The sequence below is a fragment of the Prunus avium genome, chromosome 2 (assembly GCF_965620075.1).
Source record: "Prunus avium chromosome 2, drPruAviu1.hap1.1, whole genome shotgun sequence".
NCBI classification, from domain to species: domain Eukaryota; kingdom Viridiplantae; phylum Streptophyta; class Magnoliopsida; order Rosales; family Rosaceae; genus Prunus; species Prunus avium.
In genome coordinates, this window is record NC_142285.1 from 37,628,361 (window position 1) to 37,644,616 (window position 16,256).

The 16,256-nt window shown below is 37.5% G+C and overlaps 3 protein-coding genes across 6 annotated transcripts; 1 reads left to right on the top strand and 2 right to left on the bottom strand.

Annotated features, from left to right (window-relative positions):
- Positions 1 to 262: 262 nt before the first annotated feature.
- LOC110767522 (phosphoglucosamine mutase family protein) lies at positions 263 to 6,066 on the top strand. Of its 3 annotated transcripts, XM_021971091.2 has the most exons (18): positions 263 to 432; positions 1,222 to 1,446; positions 1,710 to 1,776; positions 1,903 to 2,086; positions 2,508 to 2,560; positions 2,727 to 2,815; positions 3,003 to 3,239; positions 3,501 to 3,565; positions 3,705 to 3,765; positions 3,850 to 3,967; positions 4,041 to 4,122; positions 4,224 to 4,296; positions 4,369 to 4,430; positions 4,740 to 4,835; positions 5,005 to 5,159; positions 5,259 to 5,355; positions 5,460 to 5,537; positions 5,606 to 6,066. In XM_021971091.2, the coding sequence occupies exons 1-18, from the start codon at positions 426 to 428 to the stop codon at positions 5,714 to 5,716; spliced, it is 1,860 nt and encodes a 619-aa protein (XP_021826783.1). In that variant the 5' UTR covers positions 263 to 425; the 3' UTR covers positions 5,717 to 6,066. The 3 variants fall into 3 exon arrangements, with proteins under 3 accessions (XP_021826783.1, XP_021826799.1, XP_088103890.1); XM_021971107.2 differs by lacking the exon at positions 1,222 to 1,446 and having other exon boundaries at positions 268 to 432; XM_088247764.1 differs by lacking the exon at positions 263 to 432 and having other exon boundaries at positions 1,228 to 1,472.
- A 234-nt stretch (positions 6,067 to 6,300) lies between these two features.
- On the bottom strand, positions 6,301 to 9,061 carry LOC110767540 (Acyl-CoA N-acyltransferases (NAT) superfamily protein). Its single transcript, XM_021971117.2, has 3 exons — positions 8,784 to 9,061; positions 8,030 to 8,426; positions 6,301 to 6,856 (listed from the first exon to the last, which is right to left on the bottom strand). Exons 1-3 carry the CDS (start codon positions 8,977 to 8,979, stop codon positions 6,568 to 6,570), a joined length of 882 nt encoding a protein of 293 aa, XP_021826809.1. The 5' UTR covers positions 8,980 to 9,061; the 3' UTR covers positions 6,301 to 6,567.
- Positions 9,062 to 9,484: 423 nt separating this feature from the next.
- LOC110767785 (Zn-dependent exopeptidases superfamily protein) lies at positions 9,485 to 15,927 on the bottom strand. 2 transcript variants are annotated; one of them, XM_021971440.2, is made up of 13 exons: positions 15,504 to 15,927; positions 15,172 to 15,410; positions 14,721 to 14,877; positions 14,191 to 14,268; positions 13,468 to 13,542; positions 13,256 to 13,375; positions 12,732 to 12,896; positions 12,084 to 12,606; positions 11,792 to 11,948; positions 11,290 to 11,399; positions 10,966 to 11,078; positions 10,087 to 10,444; positions 9,485 to 9,955 (listed from the first exon to the last, which is right to left on the bottom strand). In XM_021971440.2, exons 1-13 carry the CDS (start codon positions 15,813 to 15,815, stop codon positions 9,627 to 9,629), a joined length of 2,736 nt encoding a protein of 911 aa, XP_021827132.2. In that variant the 5' UTR covers positions 15,816 to 15,927; the 3' UTR covers positions 9,485 to 9,626. The 2 variants fall into 2 exon arrangements, with proteins under 2 accessions (XP_021827132.2, XP_088103889.1); XM_088247763.1 differs by having other exon boundaries at positions 15,172 to 15,397; positions 15,504 to 15,645.
- Between the last annotated feature and the right edge of the window lie 329 nt (positions 15,928 to 16,256).

Consider the following 16,256-nt stretch of genomic DNA (forward strand, 5'->3'; position numbering starts at 1 on the left):
TCCGATACTTCCGATACCTCCGATATTTAAGACCATGATCGTAAGGAGGTTGTAGCTTAAATATGGTTGTATTTATCGTGCACCCGAGATTCTAAGTTCAATTCTCCTCTTTAATTATCACTTGTATAAAAAATAAATAATCTTATCTAGACACCAACGTTTATTTTTCTTTTTCGGTACATAAAACACCAACTTTATTTCAAGTTAAGGAGATTGTTGGTGGTGGATAGTGTGTTGTTGAAAGAAAAACAATAAAATAATTGACGGGAACTTGTAGGCAAATAAAGTACAACAAAATAAAACGTAATAGCCAGCTGGCGGTGGCCAAATATATGCATTCACCAACTCTTCCACGGTGTTCTGCTTGTATCCATCGGCTTCTTCGCCTACCTCTCTGAACGAGCGAGCGCAGTTTGGGTTATGAAATGGAAGGTGAAAGTTTTGCTTCTTTCTGTGAAATTTCAACTAATATCCATTGTCATAACTTTCCCATTTCATAAATATATCTTCTTTTTTAAAGCTCTTCTTTGCTCTGTGGCTTTGCTTTACGACAGTGACGATTTTGATTCATGATCAATTCACTTCTTTCTGGATGTACGTAATTAGACAATATAAAGTTGGGTCCTTTAGGAATTAAGTTGCCAATTGATAGTTTGAAGTTCAATCCTAGCAGCTAGATTATTGAACATAAACCTGGTGATTGGTTTTTTTTTTCTTTTCATAAATTTGAATCTGAAGTTGGTTTCGATTAATGCTTAATGAGTAGAATTAGAATATTGATAAAAGAAAACAAAAGCAGGCATTCAATAGTTATTTTAAGTTGTGAACTGTGTTTGACAATTCATTTAAACTTCAAAGAAGATGATGGCAATTCAAACTCTCCTATTCCAAATGTTAGTGCTCCTATACTGTGATTCAGAATACCAAATATTGCAGTTCATCGTATTGATAAAGAACTAATTTTAATGAAATTTGGAGATGTGTTTCAAGGCTCAAAGAAACCTTTAATGCGTTATTTGTCTGTCATTTATGTGGTAGTCATATGCTAGACCCTAAATTTGCATCAAAGGATTGGAGATTGCTGTCTTATAGTCTGAAATGATGAATAACAAACAGCTATTTACACTCACGGGGAAAAAATGCAAGAGAAATAACATAATAAACTACCTTGATTAATATTATGACCGTGAAAACTGATAAAATTGTAAAACTTCTATGCAGCAATGTCAGGGAAGATTATCGAAAATGTTTCTGTGTCACAGTGCTACCAACTAAGTAGGAAGTTCAACACCCATTATCAAAGGGACAACTTTGCCCCTTTTATGCGCAACATGCTTCCCTTCCAGCGAGGGAAGTTAGCATGGACTGCCATTCCTTCCATGCAATTGCGCAACTTCTCAAAATACCAGAGCAGTTTTGTAAACCGAAGAACTGTTCACTGCAACGGTCTGTTCTAGACTCTCATTATCAAGGTTGATATCAGATGCAAAATTAGTGTTCTAGACTTCCTTAGAGTACTTACTCTTGTATTTTATGCTCATCATAAAAAAAATCATTTCTTTGGCATTGGGGGCATTTTTATTTAGTTGTTTTGACAGCCCAGGTTGCAAGTGAAATTTTTTATTTTTGGATCTCTTACCAACTTTCCCATTATGGTTCTATAATTGTTACCTTTTAGATTATTATATGCATTTGGGATTTTCTTGCAGCTGCTCCATCTACCGCTGCGGTGCCAAATCTTGACAAAGTTGATTTTCTGAAGCTTCAAAATGGAAGGTGACAATTGATGCCACCTACAGTGTTCTTCCAATTAAAAAATTTCTAACTTTCTGGGCACATCACAGCTTTAATAATTATTGATCTGATATATATTTCTTTGTGCACTGATGTTCTCATACACAGTGATATTCGAGGTGTTGCTGTTGCTGGTGTTGAAGGAGAACCACTCAATCTGACTGAACCTGTTTCAGAAGCAATAGCGGCTGGTTTTGCTGCATGGCTATTGGAAAAGAAAAAAGCTGATGGCTCACGACGTTTGAGCATTTCTGTTGGCCATGATTCTCGAATATCTGCGAAAAAGTTAGAGGCATGTCCTAAATTTGGATAAGATTTTAGCAATAAATTTGTAAACTTAAACATGACAACTATTGTTTAAATTGGAAAAACAAAGAGAAAATAGATGTTGGGAACTTGAAATTGCAGGTTCATTAGAAGAGGACCCATATGAAAGTAAAAATCTCTTGTTTGTTATGTTCATCAAGCATAGTTGTCCTGTTTAGGTCAAAATGGGTGTACCGAAATTTAGTTTCTGTTTAGCAACCTGTCTCATATTTAGTTTCTGATAACTTTCAATGTTGTACGAAATTTAACAGAATTAGACTTTTGGAAAGATACTTTACTGGCCTCTATGTGCTAAATATTTCAAAAACATATCTGGAAATTCTTACTGATAACCATTTTTATTTAAGTATTGACCATTTGGTTCAATTTGATTAATTATTTTCCAGGATGCAATTTCACGAGGAATTGCTGGTGCCGGTCTGGATGTTGTTCAATATGGGTAGGTGATGAATTTCTATTATTTTATATTGTTGATAAACTCTATTACATCTGCAAAAGTAATGACTATTTGGATTGAAAGTCATGTTGCATGAAGATGGCTTATGTATGACCAGTTAAGTGTTGATTGCTCCGGATATTGATCAAAACTGTTTTCCATTATGTAGACTGGCATCCACACCAGCAATGTTTAATAGCACAATTACTGAAGATGATGCTTTCTTATGTCCTGTCGATGGATCTATTATGATAACAGGTACGGTACACATGTTCATGAGCAAACTATGTGATATCATGCCACTTAGAGTTCCAGTCTTGTTGTTTCTCCATAATGAGATATTGCAGGAGCAAGTTCTGGCATACTTTTGGAGATTTGATTTTTTCTTTTCTATAAGTTTGGATTCCCCTGATGTAAAGTCTAATATATTGTATTGTTTCAACAGCAAGTCATTTGCCTTACAACAGGAATGGGTTCAAATTTTTCACAAATGCTGGAGGGCTCGGGAAAGCTGACATTAAAAACATCTTAGAGCGTGCTGCAGATTTATATAATAAATTTACAGCAGAAGGGTTGACGAATTCAAAAGGAAAAGCACTTGCGTCCGTAAAGAGAGTTGATTACATGAATGTATATACATCTGATCTTGTAAAGGCAGTTCGCAAAGCTGCAGGAAATATAGGTACCAAGTCTATGAAATCGTGATTTTGGTAGAAATATTGTGCAGATCATCTCTTCATCCCTAACATGAAGTGTGATGTTGGTTATACTTGACTTGTTTGTTCAGTATCCAACACCCTTAGCTCCTGCATCTATAGAAATTATGTTACAATTAATATTTTATTAGGATTCTTCCATTTAATTTTCTGTGATCACCACTTTCATTGTCCTTTCATTTAAAAGACTGTCCTTTCAATTGTTTTGTGCTGTTATATAATCTCAGAGAAGCCACTGGAAGGGTTCCATATTGTAGTTGATGCAGGGAATGGAGCAGGAGGATTTTTTGCTGTAAGTGTTCTTATTTTGGATATTGATTTTTTACTTCATGGCTGTAACACTCTACTGATAGCCATTTATACGGCTACCATAGTAAAAGGGAGCTAACTCCCTATCAAGTTGATCAAGTGTATTATTTCAATGATATCAGGCAAAAGTGCTTGAACCTCTTGGGGCAGTCACTTCTGGTAGTCAGTTCTTGGAGCCAGATGGTAATATTGATTATTGAACGCTGGAATATTTAAGTTGTTTATTCAGGGATCGGAATTTTTTTTTAAAGTTTGTTCTTGGTTCAGGTATGTTCCCAAATCATATTCCAAACCCAGAGGACAAAACAGCAATGAAAGCTATCACCCAAGCAGTCATTGATAACAAGGCTGATTTGGGGATCATATTTGATACAGACGTCGATAGGTAGTGTTTCTACTGACCCAGAAAACCTTTTTACTCTATTTGGTTGCCTCTTTCTGATAAGTGTTTCTTTTAGATCCGCTGCTGTGGATTCAACCGGCCTTGAGTTCAATCGTAATCGTCTCATTGCCTTAATGTCTGCCATTGTTCTTGAGGAAGTAAGATATGTCTTCTTATTTTCATCAAGGCTCTTGTATTTCAATATGACATTTTATCTATTTCCTCTATTTATGACTTTTTTTTGGGTTATTTTTCCTAGCATCCTGGAACAACTATTGTTACAGATAGTGTGACTTCAGATGGTCTTACCACATTTATTGAGAAGAAGCTTGGTATGAGGAAAACTGAAAATGGTATACTTCTCTTATTGTATTGAATGACTGATAATTAGCAATTTCGTGTAGGGGGGAAGCACCATCGTTTCAAAAGAGGCTACAAGAATGTCATTGATGAAGCTATTCGTTTGGTGAGAAGACTGTCTAGTTATCTTGTTCACACCATTTATGATTTATAAAAACCAATAAGGAATAGAAGAAGACCTTGCATCCAACTCCCAGACATGTTCTTTCAAATATTCATTTTTTATTTTGTTTCTGTTCCTTTTGATCTTTGCATAGTATTTTCCTTATGCATATTGTTTTCTTTATTCTAAACATGCATGTAAAATAAACTGTTATATCTCACCTTTCTTTCTAGCGAGCATTGTGTTAATAGTTCTTGTCTGATTGTGTATTCTTTTTTGCTTTTCAACTGAAGTATAAGATATTGATTACAGAACTCTGTCGGTGAGGAATCTCATCTGGCTATTGAGACTAGTGGCCATGGAGCTCTCAAGGAAAACCATTGGCTTGATGATGGTGCATACCTCATGGTAAGCAATTAATGTAAAACTATAGTAGGGCCTCCTTTACACGTTGGATTGATTGACATACAATCCCATGTGATCTATGAAATTTGCTCATAAATCTTTGTCTTTTCTGGTGGGGTTTGTTGCTACTGCTCCTGCTGTTTGAATTTACCCTCTATGGCATTATGTGCAGGTCAAAATTTTAAATAAAATTGCTTCAGCCCGAGCTTCAGGGCAGACTGGTGGCAGCAAAGTTTTGACAGGTCTTTTAGAAGGTCTTCAGGAACCAGCTTTTTCAGTGGAATTGAGATTAAAGATAAATCAAAGTCATCAAGATCTTAAAGGAGGGTATGCTACTAAATATGAGACTTTCTTTGAAGAGTTTGTTCTGTGCGTCTATGTGCATGGTTATTTGCTTTGTAATTGCTGATAAATTGATGCTTCTAGATCTTTCCGAGACTATGGAGAAGCAGTATTGAAACATTTGGAGAACTATATTGACTCGGATCCAAAGCTTCAAAAAGCACCTGTTAACTATGAAGGGGTAAGTTTCTTTATGGTTAATGTTGACTTTATTGCGACCGTTTCCATTTTGGTTAGTACTTGGTATATTTCACTCATGCTCCCCCAACTTACTCTTGGAAACAGGTCCGAGTTTCCGGCTATGGTGGTTGGTTTCTTCTTAGACTCTCACTTCATGATCCTGTACTTCCCCTCAACATAGAGGTAGGCATAGCTCATCACTTGCTATCATTTCTAAATGTACTGCAACTAATACAATTTTTACACTGCAGGCACCAAGCAACAATGACGCTGTGTTACTTGGAAATGTTGTGCGAGCTGCTCTGAAGGAGTTCCCAGCTTTGGATACATCTGCTTTAGACAAATTTGTCCAAGCATCATAAACTTTAGGTCTATTCAAGTTGGAAATCCTTCGGCATCTTCATGGCTCGAGATGTACTTCCTTTTGTACGGGCGTTCTGCAACTTTGGCATTGGTTGTTACTTGTTAGGCACCACAGAATCTTGAAGACATTTGTCCACGAATGGTACTAGAACCCACTGTACAAAAATTGAGTTTACCTTACTTTTAGGTTTTGAGTTATAAACACGTAAATAAAGTGGAATTCTAAGTGGCATCTAGTGAGATTTGCTATCTGCTTGCCCATGGTAATAAGCTGCAATTTTGATTTGGTTTCAATACGAGTCTTGAGACATTACTCTATGTTTAGTGATCATGGCCTCTTTTTTCTTTATTCTCTACTTTTCAGATTTTGAGTACTAGAAACCTCTTTTTAGTACCATGGTTGTCCTTGGTTTTGGTTTGAAATCTCGTCCCCGTTGCCAAGGGTTGAAGAAAACTAATTATTTTTTATTATAAGAAAAACTGCAATTTTGTGGCCATCGTTAGGAAGATCATTTGGTGCATATAAAACCAGTCGTGTAATAGATGATTTTGGAGGGTGGTAGAAGTATATCTTCACAACATATGAAGAATGGGGGCAGGGGTGCCCATACCTGCCCCACCAAATATAATCTTCCCGAACTTGTTGCCAGGGCTTTACAAATTAGCGTTGATCCAACAAAAAATACAAAGTTATTGACAGAGTGCAATGCCACTAGACTTTTAGCCACACCCTTTTGCTTCCATAATTTATATACAACCTATGCTCAAACATCCTATTTCTTTTTTGTTCTTCCTTTCGGCGTGCCTTTCTTGTCCGTCTTATTAGTTCTTCGCGTGTTCTGAAAATAGTCTAAGTAGCAGCCTTGGTGTTCAGAAGCTTCATCATGAAGTTGAACCTAACATCCGGAGCAGTCTTTGGCTGGGGCCAGTTTGCTCCTTCAGGCACCTTAATGCTTCTGAAACCCTGGCCTTTGTACAGCTTTATAGCCCCAGGATTGTTTAAGTCACAGTGCAACGCAATGGCACGGCAATCCCAGCTCCTGGCTTGAGCTTCTGCCTTTGCTATTAGCCTCTTAGCTATGCCTCTTCGTCGAAATCTCTCCCGGACAGCAACATTTGATACGTATGCAACTCCAGTCCTGCAATTAAAACATCCATACATTTGTGTAAATAAGAATATATGCTAGATGAACCTAGTTTCAGAAATATATATTGACCTCAAATGAAACTTGCCATACTTTATAATGAACATTTAAAGTCAACGAGTAAAGGGGTTGTTTTCAACTAAAATTGAACTCTCATATGTTACGACTGAATCACATGCTTAGCTCTCTCTTTTATTTTTGAGGCCGATGGTTGTTCTAGGCAATTGGGGTTAGCCACCCCCTTATCACTTCCAAAGTATCAGATGATCAGAGAGTTCTTCCCACTCTCAGCAACTAGCTTTCTGACAGTCTGGAAGTATAACTCAATACGTATGCACACACAAGAGAATAATATTTGAGCTGCATCCCACTCTCAGCAACTAGCTTTCTGACAGTCTGGAAGTATAACTCAATACGTATGCACACACAAGAGAATAATATTTGAGCTGCAGCAGCTGATGCACTGAAGTGAACCGGACACAGCCATACATAAATGGATATGGAAGGAAACAGGGTGGGGGTGAGGTAGAGCTTGGCTTGCCATCCCATCCTGATACCTTTTCTTATTTCTCTCTAATATTCTCAACGCATCTCTAATATTCTCTCTATGCCCGCATCAAAATATCTTATTAGCACACATAACATTACAATATAGCATAAACACCATAAATCAAAAGGAAAAGCAAAATGGAAGACTAAGCATAAAAATATTCATATATTTATATTTATAAGACTACTCTAGGTTCCAGTGAATATTTTGGAGTAGAGCCTCTGTTTGACAGTGAGTAACATCCATAAAACGGGCAAGCTGAAGATCCTGGGTTTGAACCTCAGTAATGGGAGGGGACTAGTATTGGAGGTAAAAAGAAGTATGGGGAACCAAATACTTCCAATGCAAGGACTTGACTTCGTCCAGCTGACGAAAGCTATCTGTGGTTCCAGACTAATCAGTGAAGAACACAACAGATGAATAATCTAACCAAAGTTGAAGATCTTGTTCTTTCCGCTTTTAACTAATAATTGTTTGATATTACAGGTCAGAAAGTTATTTCACTTACACAAGGTCAAGAAAAATGTATTTTCATCAGCTTCATCTTACTTGCAAACTAGATGGCTGCACGAGCTTTAAATGGTAAAGAAAACCTCTTGAAAGTGCAATGAACTCACCTTCTTTGCCGGAGAGGTCCTTTTCTAGGAAGAAAATCAGCAACAGTATCCACTGTCAATATCCCAGCCACATACCTCCTATTGAGACTGAACTTCCCATCAAAACCACCAATCTTGAAATCTTCACTCCCAAAGAGAAAAGTCTCATCAACAGAGTTGCCAATGACAGCAACGAGACAAGTCCTTTTGCAACCATTTGGCAAAGAAAATCCGGCTAGCATCGCTACCAGCCGGTCAATCCGCAGAACAAAATCTAAAGGGAAAGAATATTCAGGGAAGAAAGAGCTGCAGTGAGTCTCAGCCACCTCCCAACAGTCCTCTAACCTGGCCTCCCGGACAACAATCTCGGGAGACACTGTTGGAAATAAATCAGCCACTTGACTGGCTCTGCATACTCCTACAAGCAAAAACAAGAATTATCCAAATGGGATTTCAATACCCAAATTCCAATTTGAGTATATAATGGACAATCATTCAGCTCCACTATTTCTTACTATAAAAAGATCATTTTTTTTCCCTGCTCTAGACCTCTGTAAAATTGCCATAAGAAATCAGAAAAACCCAAAAGGAAAATGAAATCCAATCCTGATGATCATTCATATGTACATGTGTCTGCAACCCCATAGAGAAGTCAACACAACCAAAATTGACAAAAAACCCAAAACTGCCAACAATAGTTCACATAAACCAACATAGTCTTACATAGAAATTGAAGTATATATGTAAAAAAAGACAGAAACTTGGGTGTACCCACCAGATTTGGAGAAGGAAAGAAAAGAGAAATCATCATCCTCAGTGGAGGTGGAGGCAGGAACCCTAGAAGAAGTAGAAGTAGAAGTAAGAGGAAGTGGGTTTGGTCTCTTTAGGTTGAGACTATTGAGAAAGGTGGTTTTGGAGGAGCTGTTTATGGAGGTTGTGGATACTGATATTCCCAACGGTATGGTCCGCATTTCTTGGACTCTGTGTTTTGTGTCTCTCTCCCTATCAGCAATCGCAGATTCTTTCTTTTCGGGTGTTTGTTTCAGTTATAAGACTTCTGAGGGGCACCACTGTTGTTGACGCCAAAATTAACCAAGTTACCGAACCTTCCCTCCACACGTGTGCTGTGTGGGAAATGAATCTCTGCTTCTTTCATTTCACTTCGGGTAAAAGTTAAAACCCATGTGTTTTTTTACTTCGTTTTGGTAAGCGGATAAAATCCATGTTCTGTGGTGTAAGTTTAAGCCTGTAAATGGTGAAGATATTGTTGTATCATAAGAATGTTTGCAGGTTTCACATGCAAATCTTGGATGCGAACAGGTAATGCCTGTACTCGGACAAAAAAAAACAGGTAATGCCTGTACTCGGACAAAAAAAAACAGGTAATGTCTGTAAGGAAACCAAAGGTTTTAATGGCATTTGGATGATTGTGTATTTGGAGCATCATAGAATTCACCATCTCTTTGCCACCAACTATATTAAAAACCCATATCATTCAATAAATAAATAAACTTGTGTGGCTGCTTATACATAATTCATTTTCTTTACTTGAATCTGAAAGTTCCTATGTAATTGGAAGTTTGTAAGTTACATTCCTGGGGTATGAGATTCAACGGACCTAAAAGTTAACAGGAAGGTTACTTAAAAATGAAAAGGTGGTGGGGGACGTGGACTTGCCGAACAGTGAACACCAAGGAGGAAGCTTAGAAAGAACTCTGTCAACTTTAGGAGTTACTATGTCCATATCAGTTCTTAACTTTAGAAGGGGAGTGCCCTCCTCTCTCTTCCCTTCCACCTTGTGATCCAACCGAGTAGAGTTTTTCATCCAGAAGAGTGTCAGACCGAACTTCGTTGGTGCATTCTTTCCCCCGGAAAACTGCATAATGTGCCACCCATCTACACTGCTCATGTCACCATCCAAAACCAATTCCTCTGAGCTTCCTGCATCTGAGGTTATAAAAACTTGAGAGCGCTAAAACAAGAGGGAAGTATAAAACTAAGTGGTACAAAACTGAACTCTTCAGCTTAGCACTCCATTACAAACACGAGTATCAAAATTGCGAGATAAAATAATGTACCTTCGAATGTGAAATCTTCTATTTCATCAGCATTGATAGCAAGAGTCCATCGTGTCGAACCTTTTGTATCAATTAAAACTTGTGTTATTCTTTCACCACCACGAGTATCGCTATCGACGTGCATTATGGGAACATCTGATTCACTCCACCCACTGTCAGTGTCATCAAAGGTCCAGCAACTGTATTTGACTGAAAATGTTACCAGATCAACAACTTTATCTCTACCGCATCTGAAACCTTCATTGATTTGCTCAACCTCCTTTGTCAATTTCCCGGGGGTAGAAGAAAACAGAGACACATATGATCTAGGATCTTGTTTTTCATCGAAGCTTCTTGTCATATCTACAACATGAACAACCTGAGAACAATAAAGTATTTATAAATGAATGGTTGCACAGACATAAACTCACATACCGAGGGTAATCGCTAGAAAGCTCCAACACCCTAAAATATGTTGTGTAATCAAACCAGCAGTATCGACCTCATTTTTCAATTTGGGAGCTATTAATGACAATCAAAACCACTAAAATTGTCTTCACTGAAAACAATCAAAAGCACTAAAACTGTGTTCATTGAAAAGTATATTGCCTTACCCGACAACTGTTTGGGTTTTCTGTTATTGAAACCCATTGTGAAAAGTTTATTTGCATTGGTCATGCATTTTTCGTTTTCTACAAACACTGAAGATGAAAGCCTCAGCTCAATATATTTTAATTTATGTATCTTAATTTCTTTTAAAAAGAGACCGAGACTTTGTCAGAACGGAGTCATCTCCAATTAACAGGACAAACAAAATAATCCCAACTAGACTTTTTCATTAACATCATGAGTTACACCGAGGAAAACAGCTTTATGAGCTAGGTCGTAACAGAAACATACATTTACAGCTCTGGATGTGTCTTTGGTAAATGGTGGAACGATACCCAATGATACAACAGCAAGTGAGAGGCCAAACAGCAAGCAAGTTGAAAGCACAATTGATTTCTTGGCACCTAGAGAGAAATTGCGACAAATCATACTAGTTAATTTAAATATAAAACAAGGCGGTGAATTTATCTCCTCAAAAGTAATTCAATATAAAATGGCACTATACACTCGACTCGAGAGCTCAACTAAACTGTAAAAACCCAACTTATTTAATTCAATATATTGCACCATCCACTTGAGAGTTCAACTACAATGTAAAAGGAGATAAACAGAAACCTGGAAGATGAATATATGAAAGGAGATAGACCAAAGTCAGGCACATGACAGCAGCAACATAAATGGCAACTATAACATTCCCCAGCCAGTCAGGAGTGCCACCTGGGTTCCTGTAAGCAAATACAAGGAAGGTACATAGTTACTTTTCCAAACGTATGGAGAATTAAGCAAAAGCACTTCAATTTTCAAAGTTGGTATGGAGAGATCACACTGAGGAAAAACAAAAACTGAGGATGTCAGCTCGCTGAATGTGCAAAAACCTACAAAGAATTGCTTACACAAACAGACCATGGAATTCCATCATACACAAGGTATCTGATGACACCATGAGTTGTGGCTCCGCAGGCTTTCATAATAACCATTGTTTCATTTCCAAATATATATCAAGTGGCATGGACTGTAAAATTGTCCAAAAATACTTCTCACAAACGTGACTTCGAATAAATCCACTTCTTAAGAGTTATATCATGCTTGTGGATTACTAGAGAACCACAAAATTTACCTGTCAAGTCGAACCACAGTCCCAATTATCGTTCCAGCCAGCCGAATAAATCCGCCAGCAGAAATTAATATTGGTACAGCTAATCCTATCAGCAGGGTTGCAAGTTTGAGTGGCTTGGGAAATCGAGCTGGAGTTAGAGTCGCCTCAAGAAAGCCATCTGAATAGTAGTGTACAAATAGTAGTGTACAAAATTAGTTGAAAGCAAATCCTAAACGAACAAACATGCTTCTCATCAAACACATGGTTAAATTGAATATGGGTCAAGCTAAGATGGCAGTGAATATAAACTCACATGCGAATGCTGGTGGAACCAACCAAAAAAGAGCCAAATAAGACGATCCAATTTTGTAATAGGTTCCCAAAATGAGGAGAATGAGCCACTGAAGAGATCCAGATTTATAGAGCCATCTTTCAGCCTCTGATTTAATCAAATCAGCTTGAATAACAGGTGAGATCTGTTTCTTCTTGGCGTATACATTTGACAAATGCGTGTGCAGAACAAGATAACCCAAATATTGACCGGTTAATGCCCCAAGAAGAGCAGGAGCGGCAAATAACCCGACTACCAGCCATGGGTTTGCAACATATGGCACTGGTGAAGAAGATATTAGGGGTATAATGAAAGCAGCAAGAACAGAGAAACTCAATGCAAATATCCACATAAGGATAACACTCAAACATGACAAGGCCAATGAAATTGCAGCAGGATAACCACCCATAAGCAACGATGTAGTCCATATTAGAAGTGATTGAGCTATCACTGACTTATGAAGCATATTTGCAAAGCGTTGGCGATAGACAACCATATACGTTCCCTAGGATTTCCACAAGGGTTAGAATCACATTGCAAACTTGAACTATTAAGGTCTCAGGAGGCCGCATGATTGAAACCAAAACCATCTAAGCAAAGAAACAAAGAAAAAGAAAGTAAAGAAAATACCAAAATGTCAAAATATACAGCAGTGCTCTGGCCCTTATTATCCTCTTCTACCATTGTATTGACTTTTGGAAGATGAGAGGATGCAGCAATCTTAAGCAGAAAAGCAAGCATATTTTCTCCAAGATGTTGAAGAGATCCTAATTTAAGAAGCTCTAATTTGTCATTCTGCAAGATAAGAAAAATATAGAGAGTAAACAATGAATTCAACTTGGAAAACCAACTTAAGTCCCAGTGCCTTTCCCTATTGGCAGGTTGTTAGTCGGTGTCCATTTTTGCAAGCAATACTCTTGGTTAACATTAATAATTAAATACATGGAACCTTAAACCCATTCCCGTCTTCAAAAGCAGATAAAGCTACATGTAGGACATGTGGGCTAAGCACTAACTAACGTACTAATTCCTTACTGTAAATCTCACACGTCTAATGAGAATAGACTTGGGATCTCCTTTTTAAAATATGAAATGCAAAAAGAACTTTTCCAGATATTCCAAAAAATAGGGGCAAAAGGGAAGATAAATAAAACCTTTGTATGGTATACTGCAGTATTATCAGCGTAAGCAAAGTCAAGCCCTGAAAGACCAGCAACCTCTCTGTATACTTGGAAATCTGTTGCAGATTTTATGGCTCCAGAAGAAAATATATCCTGCAGCACTAAAGTCACTGAGATTTGAGTATTTTTCCCAAGTACATACACATAAAAACTATATAAAAAATATCAAAAAAATAATTACAAACCTGTGCTAAAATTTGGCCAGATGGGTATTTTGCTACTGCGGCAAAAGTCTCGATAGGCCAAGGATCAGGACCAGCCTATCAGATGAAGAAATATTCATAAGGGAAAAATTAAGCTTAAACACATTTTGATATGTATGACTCACTTCAAAAGAATAAGAAGAGACAGATTTAAAGTAAAAAGATCACATCAGTCATTTACAATACTTCTTTGAAAGTAGAGTACGCTATAAACTCCTAGTAATAGGACAACCACAAGGGAACGATCTGATCAATTCCATAACATGATGAAGAAGCACTTTGAAATTTACACTGCATGAAAAATGTTAGACGCAGCCTAACACGGTTATAGGTAATTGTGTTTAAATTGCCAATACCAAGGCACTTGCTGACATCGAAATTGAAAACCAAGTTTAAGTTACAAGCCCCTATTTTCTCTATTAGGTTCTCAGATACATGGAAGGCACAAATCAACAAGAGAACCCAACTTAGACACGGTGATAGTATAATTTTATATGTATAATGTCATGAAACTAGAAAAAATTGCAATTTCATCATGTCCTACAGTTTGTGGAACTAGAAAAATCTGACACCTTAACACGCCCCAACTGATACAGCTTCTATGGAGGTCATTTACCTAGAATATACAGTATCAAGCACATATAATCATATCTCATAGGACATGTAAAATTGCAACAATAAGTGAATTCTCATTACAAACCTTACCTGAAATATGCCAGACTTCCCTCCAATACCCATGGCCTCCAAATCAATAGCCAGACGAATCGATTTACTCCATGGATGCTGCACCAATAAAGTCAGAAAGAAATGTGTAAGAGATAAGTTTTAAAAAAGACAATTTTCCAGAACAGACAGAGATACAACATATTTACACAGAGTAAAACTGCTTACTGAAAAAAAATATATATATATGCTTACTGAACTTTATAATTTAGATCTTCTGTATCTTAGAAACTGATGCATGAACTAAACAACTTTTTCACTGTGTGCTTGTGTGTTTCTGTGTTTCTTAGAATACAAGTAGATGATCAATTTTAATCATTCAAAGAGAGATTTAAGTCTCGCATATGACTAAAATTTCACAATCAAACAACATTAGGCATCTTACACTAGAAAATGGAATAGAATGATTGTATAACCTCATCATATAAAGTATTTGGCTATAGCATAGAACAATCCCGCTCGGCTGCTGAAGCTGAGAGAGAGAGAGAGAGAGAGAGTGTGTCCATATTTACCTGAGTTATAAAGCTATGAGCACCATTTAGACCCTCCTCCTCCCCAGTATTAAACAAAAATATAACAGCATGCTTAAATCCATGAGCCCACTGGGAAATTCCACGAGCAAGTTCCAACATGACAGCTACACAAGAACTGCAATCTCCAGCCCCTCCCCTGAAACGTGTATGATAATTTCCTCCAAGTGTCAAATAAAGACTCTAAGACTTGTAATTGTGGGAGCTTAAAGGGTATGCCATCAAATTCAGCTAGTGAAAGTATGCTCAAAGGCCATGACTTGAACCTAAAACTTACAACCTATATTGAATTGAAAATCCAACAAACCATGTAGTTCTTATTCACACAATTTGCCAACATGGTATTTCAGCTTGCAACAAAGTTCATCACTTTGATATGGAAAAACCAAAAAAGCAATGTAATTTGAGATTCAATAAGATGAAGAGAGCATACGTTGAGAAGACAGTGTCAATGTGAGAAGATACCAGAATGGCATTATCTACTGCTTCCGGTGCATACTTTGGCAAAATTCTTATAATTATGTGATTTAGATCCGAATAAACAAGTGTTCTGCCCTTAAACAAGCCACCAGCCATACGATTTGCTCCTGATTTGGCAGTGAACGAGTCCACTTCGACATCAACCTCCCAGTGAGCAGTTTTCTTGATCTTCTCAGCTTCTGCCAAAACATACTGTGGTGAAAACCCATGTTAAACCCAAGATTGATTTTTTTTTCACAATAATGCAATAATTATGGAATTCATGAGGCAATAAGAACTAAGAACCTGGAGAGCTAGATGAAGAGCATCAGAGCCAACAGAGTGAGGACCCAATTGGGTCAACGCCTTGACGTGTTCCAGTGCAGAAAACTCAGAAAAGCCTCTCTTTCCTGCCTGCTCAGCTGTCAGAGGCGCAGGCAGGCTCTCGAACTGGTAATGAAAAACACCCCAAGAGCCGTAGGCGATGGCCAAGAACAAGGTGAGCCAAACAAAGGGTGATCTCTGAGGCCTCTGTGCAACCCATGAAGGGGCAATTGGTTCTTCACTCACTTCTGGTTTGGTGGTCGCTGCTGACGTGCTCTGGGGCCTCCGTCGCATTGTGAACTCTCGTCCAAATATCTAGAATTTTTGTGATTGGAACTTGAATGCAGTCTGTACTCTGTACTCGACAATACTCTGTATAAATCTAAAAGTCAGCTATCCTTTTTTTATTCGAATGTGACACGCTTTAAGTGGACCGGATTTTAATCCTTATAAGATCAGAATTCGATGTAATTAATTAGTGAAATATGAACTATGATATCAATTTCATAATTTGATTATGATTTGTATTCTATGATTTTCAACTATATTTTTCTTTTCAATCCAACTCCTCATCAATTCAATTACTTTTCATCCGATTACGAATTAATAAATATATCATCAATATGCCTTTTATAAGAGTGATAAAGAATAGGGAGAATGGAGCACTCATCTCCTCAGTTGCATATTTGAGTTAAAAAAAGAAACTCTTAATTGAGCCTTTTTTTGGGTTTAAAT